The sequence below is a fragment of the Egretta garzetta genome, unplaced genomic scaffold (assembly GCF_000687185.1).
Source record: "Egretta garzetta isolate BGI_Z169 unplaced genomic scaffold, ASM68718v1 scaffold45, whole genome shotgun sequence".
Lineage (NCBI taxonomy): Eukaryota > Metazoa > Chordata > Aves > Pelecaniformes > Ardeidae > Egretta > Egretta garzetta.
Window position 1 is genome coordinate 12,569,371 of NW_009260028.1, and position 9,903 is coordinate 12,579,273.

At 53.9% G+C, this 9,903-nt stretch overlaps 1 protein-coding gene across 1 annotated transcript in view; it reads right to left on the bottom strand.

The window, feature by feature from the left end:
• The window catches only part of LOC104128264 (cystathionine beta-synthase), a 24,574-nt gene that overhangs the window by 7,230 nt on the left and 7,441 nt on the right, over positions 1-9,903 (bottom strand). The window contains 7 exon segments of the mRNA XM_009641019.2: positions 988-1,072; positions 2,109-2,234; positions 3,366-3,457; positions 4,706-4,775; positions 6,051-6,182; positions 7,426-7,505; positions 8,947-9,081. Coding sequence (XP_009639314.2) covers positions 988-1,072; positions 2,109-2,234; positions 3,366-3,457; positions 4,706-4,775; positions 6,051-6,182; positions 7,426-7,505; positions 8,947-9,081 — 720 coding nt within the window.

Genomic DNA, 9,903 nt, shown 5'->3' on the forward strand with positions numbered 1-9,903 from the left:
GGTACTTCGAGTACTGGAAGTCAAACACATTCCACTATCTGTGTGCCAATTACGCACTGCATTCAAGGCAGCACGTATTTTACAGCAGGTTAATTAGCACTGGGTCACATTTTTCAAACAAACGAGGAAAGGCCCTGAAAAATGCAGTTCAGGGAACATGAAGCTGTTCACAAATTATAGTTGAGTTCAGCGAGTGGTTTCTGTTGAAACACAGTGACTTTGTGCCTGCTAGGTTAAATCAACATTTAAGCGTTTCATTAGAAACGGCCCGATCTTTTTCAAAACTCCCTGGGTGCGAGGGCTCAGGACTTTTATCAGCTGTAACTACAAGCCTACACATTGTCTGGTCCTGGATGCAAACCTATAGCTATCTGCTCAGTGGCAGGGAAGGCTGAAAAACACTGATGCTGCGTAGAGGCTCTTAGGATACAGGCAGGGTTTGTCCCAGGGCACCTGTTCATTTTGGAAAGCCAGTGGGATCACTTACAGCTCGCTGGCACAGGGAGCAATACTCAGTAAGAACATCTTACACTTTCTTTACTTTCAAACTTTCCTGGTGCAAACCTGGCACCTCTAGCGTGGCAGCCGTTCAGCGACAGAGAGTACAGCCTCGCCGAGTTGTTAGCAGAGCGACACTTTTAGCCCACCTGTCCTGCCCCGAGTCCCATTAATCCTCTTTTCATCTCATGTAACGCTACACCGCAGAGAGTCAGGCCTGAAGATCCAGTTCCATGTGCAAAAGTGCCTCCAGTAAGAGGAGAGTTATTGCTGCTATAATTATTGTGGCCGATGAGTCAGATCCCAGACTCACTGCCACACCTCTGGAGTCTGCAGAGACCTATGCACCAGCTGGGGGCTCGGCCACTCAGCCCTGTTAAGCTAGCAGACACAAAATGCAGAGAGCCCCTACCCCAAAGCATTTTGGTCCCGAAAGGATGAGGTTCAAAAAGTTTGTTAAGAGAAGCAACCGTTGCCATTGGTGCTTACCGCACAACAGTCCCTCCTCTCTGATCAGCCTGCGAGACATGAGGAACGAGTCTCTGTCGTTGCATTTATACCACTGATCAACCACCTGCAGGGAAAGCGAGAAGGTTGGTCTCTGGAAATGTTCTTTCAGGCTGCTCCGAGCCTGTGAGGCATGCCACGGTGCTGACGCCTACAACATCTGGCAGCTTTGAGCCGCTTTCCACACTTGTTGAAAAGGAAAGGCATTTGTCCAGGGCATCCTCAGCCCGGAGGGTCTGTCCTTGCTTGCAGGCCCCCACTCTAGCCTTTCTTGCCAGCACCCTTTCCTGGGAGAGTAAGGGATGTCTGAGAGGCCCAGAGTCAGGATACGGTGTTTGTGATGTCCCAGGCTAGGCTACGTTCACGGTCAACATTTTACCAGGCAAGATCAGATCCAGCTACAAAAAAAGTTTGGGGTTACTACAAGTCAAAACTCTAAAGCCACTTACGGACAGCAGAGATGTAGTTACCACAACACCTGAGAACAGAAAGAATCTGGGGTCGGAGGCTGTAGGGGACCTTTCTAAGAACGAGGCTGGGGGAGCACAGGCAGCTTGAGTCAGGGCTTTAAAGCTCTGTGCCTGGTGGCAACTGGTAAACGAAGAAGGACCGTGACAAGAAGCTGGTTGAGGTTCATGATCTGTTGTTTTACATAGCCTGGATCTTGCCTTCCAGCCCATAAATGGTGCAGGGTTTCTGCTGTGTGCGTGCAGTACCTACAGCAGCGGAGGCTCAGGAAATGCTGCCGTGATGGAGAGCAGCCTCAGCGCTGACCTCTTCTGTGTGATCGTAGTACAGGAGGCACGCTCTCAGCATCAGTGAGGCTGAGCTGAGGCGGCTGCTACTGGGGTGTATTCCTTGCTTGCCCCTGTATTTGGCTTCTCCTTTGTAGGTCAGTTATAATCAGATTTACTCAGACAGATGCTTCAGTGCTGGGGTCCCAAGCCCTCCCCCCCCCCCCAGCTTGATCTGCACGGGGAACGTACACAAGTAGCCTTAGGGTTGGGCCACAGCCGGGTGCCCAGAGCTGGTTGTTTCTGAACTTGGGAGTAGGCTGGATGCAAAGCCAAAGATCAGAGGCCTCTCATCACACAGCTACTTACTGATCTGTCAAGGACAGTAGGGATGAAGTCGTGCCCAATGCCCTCCACTTCGATGGTTGTGGTGTTTGTCCTGTTCATCTCACTGGGCAGGGCGACGATGGAGCCGTCGGGATCTACGCCAATGATCTTTGAGGGAAGGAAGCTTTGTTAAACCACAAAGGGAGTTCAGAAATAGTCAAGCACACAAGTCAAAGGAAAAGTCACCCACGCCCTTATCTGCACCGTTTTCCTTCCCATGATGTTCGTTTATATTCCTATCCACTGGCAGCATGGAGAGCTTCCAGGATAAAAGGGTACTGTTTCCCACTGTCTTTTTAAATAGATCCTAGGTAGCGTTCAGCTGCAGAAGTGACTGGCGGCTTAAAATGTTATCACTCTCAGAGTGTTTGTCATCACCCCTTTGGCAGAGCCCGCTACTTCCAAAGCTCAACCCTTAGGCCAGTGTGAGTGCTCCTTAGCCTGCTCCAGTGCAAAGGCAGCCGCCAGCTAGCTCAAACCTGTGGAAGCCCGTGGCTACAGACGTCCTTTCTGGATCTAGCTGTGCTGGCTGACAGTGGCACCTCCCTGGCTGCTTATAGCTTTACATCTGGGCTGAGATCGCCTCCCTCAGTGCTCAGCTTAAGAAGGGATGGCGGCACTGCTCCACACACAGCTTTGGCGACGTTATCTCGAGCCCAGTGACCCTCAATGGCTGGGTTCACACCATCTCAGTTTGCCTCTGGTGGATCAGGGGTTGCTCACACACCGGCTACGCTGGGGAGACACTAACTGTCAAGCCTCCAGTCTGCCTTGAAGAAGAGACTCTGCAGAATGACCACCTATGACTGGTGTCGACCATACAGCATGGAGGCTTTTGCAATGGCACGTGAGAAACATTGCACAGTCTGCCCCTGCCCCATGGAGCAGAAACTTTCAGCAGCCAGGTTAGCCAGGAGCAGGAGCAGAAAGGCTGTCAGCTGGGCCAGCCACTTCTGTGGGGGACGTCTGCCAGTGTCCTGCAAAGGGCAGGGCACTGGGCAGCGTGGGGTTAGTAATGGGGCTGTGGAGCCTTTGACTTGGATAGATCTAGGTCAAGCTGAGCGTAACACCAAATTGCTCCCAACAAAAGCCAAGCTTGCTGTGAAAAAACAAATAGATGGAGACAGCAACTGCTAGCTCAGGTGAGCCATGGGGTTAGGCTTGATCAAAAAGCACAAGGAGGAAAAGCCAGGGGGGCCACAACTGCTTGCTGGTGGGCATCCCTGCCTCGCAGCTTACCTTGCACTCCGGGCACTTCTCCTTCAGCTTCCTGGCGACGCCAGTGACGGTGCCTCCTGTGCCGGACCCAATCACCACCATGTGGACCTTGCCTGCAGGTCAGGAAAGAGAGAGGCTTGCAGGGACCCAGCATGGCCTCCAGCATGGTCTCCCCTTTACTCAGGGCCCTGCGCAGATGTAGAGTCTGTGTCCCTTGGCTACTAGAACCCCTTGTGTGGAAAGGACATGAGGGTCATGTTAGTGGCCAAAGCATGGTCCTGTGGAGAAGCTTGCAGGATCTGAGCGCAGCTGATCCTGCCTCGTAGTGCAGGGGGCTGAAGGTGACCTCCAGATCTCCTAGTGGTCTCCATGATTTCTGCATCTTTGGCATCTACTGGCTTAAGGGGGAGGGGAGATCTCAGTGCTTCCAGCGCTTTCAAACCTCACCATGCCAAAGCAAAGCACACATGTGAATAGCGGCTGAGCGTCAATAACAGGCACAACTTTTCAGCTAGTGTTCACATCCACGGTGGAGACATGGCAGAGCTCTGCCCTGGCACACGTGTCGGTCAGATGTAGCCCCGCTGGCATCAGTGAAATTAATTATACTGATTTAGGACTGGAAGGAGCTGAGTCAGAGTCAGGCATTCAGAGCCTTATGCTGCAACTGGACTGGGAAAAAGGGATTTATCTTATCACTGCTGGCAGCCAGTAGGAGCAAATCTAAGCATCGTAGCGGAGGGAAGGCTGGGACTCTCTTGTTCCTGTTGCTACCCAACTGCTTTACTGTTACGCTCTCCAGTTAAAACCCTTGAGCCTTTTTTACATTTTGCAGTGTTCCCAGTGCCGGCAATAAATTTCACTTCTATCTGCACAGACACGGACTGGGATAATCCTTTATCCTCCCCCAGCTGTCACATCAAATGTCTGTGAAGGTTCAGTCCATTTTGATTTGCAAATGAGTGTGCTGGATCAGCCTGCCATGCCCTGATGGACTTATATTCCCCAGTGAGGCCTCTTGGGCCATCTTGTGCTCTCAGCTGACAGGCTGCAGAGATGTTGTAGCCAGCCTCCTCGGGTACAGCCTGAATTTGTTAAGCCTCTGGTCTCCTCCCTCTGGCTTTTGAAATGGGAGGCCATAGCAGGGAAGCCCTGCAGGCTCAGGTGGATCTGGAGTGGCTTATGTGCAGTTGCTACACCCTGCGCGTCAGTATTATGAAGGGTGCCTTCACCTACAGAGGCCCTTTTGGCCATTTCCATACATTCAGACCAATAAATGATGTAAAATAAGCCTCTCGGAGAGGGCTACAGCCCCCTGCACACCCTCAGCAGGTAGAAAGAGCAGCTCAGGCGGACGGTACCTTCACACTGCTCCAGGATCTCCTCAGCTGTGGTGTCGTAATGAGCCAGGGGGTTGCTCGGATTTCGGTACTGTTTATTTCAACAGAGAACAGCGTGAGTTACTGCACGAAGCATAGGTCAAATACCAAACTAGCAATAGCTCCTGACGCGCTTTACGCGGAGTATGCAACCGCCCCCTCCACTCCCCGGCGAGGGGTGCATTGCCACCCAGCCAGGCCAGGGCACAGGTATTCCTCCTGCTTGTCACTTTGGGGCAGGTTTCTAAGGACACTTGGGGTTCGTCCACATGGGAAGATGAAACGCGCCCACAAACACTCACTCTCTGGCACTTGGTACCTATTTGGTGCGGGGATGGTGCAGCTGCCCCATATGCTGCACTGCCAGTTTTGTGGGATCTGGTGGTTTTGCTAAAGCCCTAGCTGCTGGACGCAGCAGGAGAGCTTCTCAGTATTTTAGTTATTGCTGATAGAAATATTTTTAGCCTTTTCTGCTACCTTGAAAAAACTGAAAATACAATTCTCCCCACAATACTCCTGAAAAGCTCAGAAAATAAAAACAATCCCTCCTCAAATGTCATATTAGAAAACTTCTTTCAAGTATCATGTATATAATTTTGGGAGCTGCTTTGTCATTTAGGGGCATTTGCAGCATTTAGCAAGTTAGGCGGCTGGGGAACATGGGCCAGAGTAGTCGTCCTACCTGTAGAGAGGGATGTACCGCAGGGGGTACACAGGTAGAGCACTGAAATGCGTGCAGTCCTGCCACCACACCCACAGACCAGGCTGCTTCTGAAAAGCGTATTCAGACATTGAGCTCCCTTTTTGTTATACAGGAAAGAAATTTATGGCTTCCCTGACTTTTCTGCACTGTAGGAGCTCCCTACCCACTATTGGGATCCCTTCCCACAGAGGGGTCGGACCAGAGGGAGAAGTGCCCCCCTGTACAAGACCCAGTGCTGCAGGAACCGCTGGTGTGAGTCAGTGGTGCTTGCCCTTCGCAGCAGGAGGCTTATTTCTGAGGCAGCCCAGAGGCTGCTACCCAGGCATAAAAAGTTCTTGTTTCAGGTCAAAGTTAAATCTGAAGCAATTTGAGGAGTCTTCCAAGTGGGCGAGAAAACCCAGCCTCACACACATCAGGCTTTGGCAGGAGTATTACAGGTTTGGAAGTGTCCCTTACTTTGTTTCTGCCACCCTGTGCTTTGCAGAGGAGCAATTAAATTTCAAACGCCATAAAACACTGACGAAATCTGCCCAGTTTGAGCGAAGCCCCCAAACACAGGCAGACTCGAAGCCCACACCATAAACCGTGTTTGGAAAGAAGAGTTGGTGGAGGAACGGTGTTTACCTGGTCTAGGATGTGAGAGTTTGGGATTTCACTTTTCAGCTTCCAGGCAACACGAATGTTGGACTCTGGGGCATCAAAGCGGGTGCATGGGGTCCTCACAATTTCGACACCCAGTGCCTTCAGAATATCGACCTTTGAGAGGGAAGAGAGTAGATGTAACGCAACTGATCCTGCGAAGCGACGGTAATCCGAACCTGCAGGCTCATGGCAGCGTCAGATGCCAGAGGAGCTTTGCATGCAGGAGACATTTGGCATTTGGAGATACAATGTCTGATCCTCAGTTATACTATCTCTGACATCCTCCTGGCACCCCGGGCCTCCCGCCCAAAGCTGGCACACGGATTCAAGCCTGGCCTCATGCCCTGTCCTACTCGGAGGGGAGGCTGGGGACACGGCAGAGGCAGGTAGCACCGCGCTGCTCCTTGGTGCCTGGGGAAAGGAGCTGAAGGAACTGGGGTCGGGAGCAGCACCTCCTACGTGCTGTGGTCTGAGCCCCTGCCTCCAAGGAGGAGCTCTCTTTGCCCCAAGTCCCTTCTGTCCCCTCACCAAGCACGGGGAAGGAGCAACTATAAATCAGCCCTAGGGTATTAATCCACTGGGAGATGTGGCTGTCGGGGGGGAGAGGGGCTCAAAAGAGAAGGGTGGGTGAGTGTCGGGGCGCCTGGAGATGAAGCCCGTGGCAGCTGGAGGTGGCACCTGATCCAGACTGAGCTTAAGTGAGATTTAGGTTGAAATGAGGGTGGCGCTTTGGAGAAGGGCTCAGTTTTGAGCCAAGTCAGGGTCCAGGTCTGGCTTCACTGGCACGACTTCAGCTGAGCAGCTTGTGGGGCTTTTGGGTCCCCAGGGTGGAGATTTCTGCCACCTCCAGGATGGCAGTTTTACCTGATCATCAGCTCTCGTGCAAGTGACTTGACTTCCATCACCTCAAGAAAGCCTCTCAGACAACCATAAGTGTCTCCAGGTTAAAGAAAACCACAGAGACACGGAGAGACCAAGTGAGACGTCAGAGGGGAAGTTAGCAGGACTGGCAGCCGAGCCCTGGCTCCCCGGCTCCCTCTCCTCCGCTCCATCCAGCCCTTGCCCTTGCAGGCAGCAGATATTGCTCCATTTTTCTCTGCGGCCACGCACCGTGTTTGGCTAACGCATGGCACCAGCTGCACCGCTGCCGCTAGATAACCAGCCAGGCCACCGCAGCGTGCTTTTTTTTCATCAAGAAGGAAATCTCCTGAATAACTCCAAAGCTACGTCAGCGTGCGCGGCAGGGCTCATTACCCTTTAAAGGAGAGGGCACTCCGTCTCTAGACAGGGAGAGGCAGAGGGAGACAGGGAAGGAGGTGTTCCCCAGTGGCAGGGTCATACCGTACAGAGCTCTGACCTTTTCCATGCTCATTTTCTCCGGCAAGACAATGATGCAGCGGTAACCTTTCACTGCAGCTACCAGCGCCAGCCCGATTCCTAGGTGGTGGGGAGGAAGGGGAATCGGTTGACAACAGTATTTGGCAAGGCCGATCGACACGCATTGCTTCCCACGTTCCTCTCTCCCACCAGTGAATGTAACCTAGAATGTTCACCAACGAGCTATGGGTGAGAACATCCTCTGGGAGCCTCTCGGGATGCACCGGGAGCACCGGGGAGCACCGGAGGATGTGCTAGCAGGCGAGCCCAGCTACAGCATCCCTCTTGCTCGCAGGAGTCTATTAGGGTGGCACAGAGTGAGCGGCACGGCTGGGGAGCGCTTTGCCCCCCTCACCGAGGCTCAGGCCTTTTCCTTTGTTTTCCGAAACACAGGAAAGAGGTGATTTTGCTTCAGGAGTACCTTTCCCTCCCCCTCAAATGCTCTCAGCTGGGAGACACACACGAAGCTGCACATGTCACCCCCTGGCAGGCAGGCGAAGGGGACGTCTGCTCCAGTTTCACTGGGGGTGATGGATGGAGCCAGCTGCTCCCCAGCCAGAGGGGGAAGGTGAGGCCGGAGCAGCGCGTCCCTGCGAGAGGCTGTAGGGAGCAGGGTGCCTGCCTGGCTGGGCAGGGAGCCAGCACCTGGGGAGGAGTGCCGGGGGCACCCAGGTCCCCTCGCCCCCGCGTCTGGGGGGTGTCCAGGGGAAGGAGGGGCTGGCTATGGCGAGCCTGCAGCAAATGGGCTGGCAAGGGGTAAAATTCCTAGAGACGAGCCCTGTTCTGCATGGCTGGCGAGGGGGAGGTGGTGGCACTGCAGCAGCGGAGGGGCGCACGGTGGGGGACATGGCCTCGGCTCTGCCCAGGGCGCCTCGACAGCCTCCGCTGTGCCTCTCTGCGGGAAGGCACGCTACGCACACACATGTCCCTGACGTGGTGGGGACACTTGGTGCAGGCGGCAGCAAAGGGACCTGGAAACTTGCACTGATGGTCCTGTGCAGGCTGCAAAGCAGCGGGGAGGCTCCTTTGTTGTACCCCCTCGTCTCATACCCCACCATAATCTAACGCCTGAGCAGGATGACAGTGATAGGGGGAAAAAAAAAAAAAAAGATTATCTTCCAGCCCATCAGGAAAACCGTCTCGGGGAACCTCTGAATATTCAAGAGCTTCCCAGCCTGAAAACACCCGGGGTTGTCCCGGTTTCCCCAGCTCCCGAGGCTGTTTGCCTTGCCGTGAGGTAACCTGCCATGCATGCCTGCACCAGTGTGGGACCCCTTGCAGGCCCTTGGGAATTTCAGCAACAAGGCACCTCCGCACCCCGGGCTGCCCACCACCGCCTAGAGGGGAGCCAAGGGGAGGATGGAGCCAAAGCCATGGGGCCCCAAGCTGACCCTGTAACTGCGAGTGCAAGAGCTCCTCAGACCCCTGCCCCTCCCGCAGCCCCTCAGAGATGCCACCCTGCCCCGTCCCCTGGCGGAGGGACCATCCCTGCCCTTCCCACCTGTGTTTCCTGAAGTGGGTTCAATCAGCGTGTCTCCTGGTTTTATAATCCCAGCTCTCTCCGCGTCTTCCACCATCCTCAGGCTGATGCGGTCCTTCACGCTGCCCCCCGCGTTGAAATACTCACATTTTGCCACTGGAAGTGAAAGGGGAGGCTCCATCAGGGACCAGCTGCAGCCGGGAGCACCAGCTCCTCGCTCCGCCGGCCCTCACTGCAGTCGTTTGTGGACACCCATTCCTCCCCTGCAGGATGGTCCTTTGCTCAGGAGAGCGCACCCGCCATCTGCTTACAGGGTGCCACAGCTCGTCATGGGATTACCCATCAGCATACCTGCCCATATTCCATCTTCCCCCCACATTTTGTCTACCTGCAGCACCCTGAAGGCAGCAGGCAGGCCTGGTAAGTCCAGGATGGGTTTAAAACCAACTGGACATAGAGCGATTGCTAGGCGAGAGGTCCCATACCATATCCCTTGCCGCCCTGCCTTGAGGACTCTTCTCTGAACAAGGCAATGTCGGGGTTGACAGCAAGGTCTCCCAGTCTTTCCTGGGGCACAGCACTTATTAATAGCTATCTACAAAAGGTGCCCTTCTGTAGGGAGGATCTGTAGTCCTGAAAGGGGGGCCATAAAGAAAAACAAACAATAGAAAGGGCACTTTCAAGTGTTGGCCAAAATTATGCTTTTTTTGCTGAGCTGCCAAAAAACCCAACTAACAGAAACTTTCCAAGGTGCGCTCAAACTGGAAGGCGCACCTCTGTTCCTAATCAGGCCCTCCATGCTGCTAACGCTCGAGGCAGGACTCTTCCCACCAAGGTTTTGATGAGCACCTACACCCGAACTGATGGTACTGAGCTCTGTTTTATGGATGACACGGCAAAATGGGTGTCATTCCCTTCATCCTAGGAGACAGCTACTTCAGGCTGACAAATCAGCCAGATGCTTGAGCAGCCAAAGCA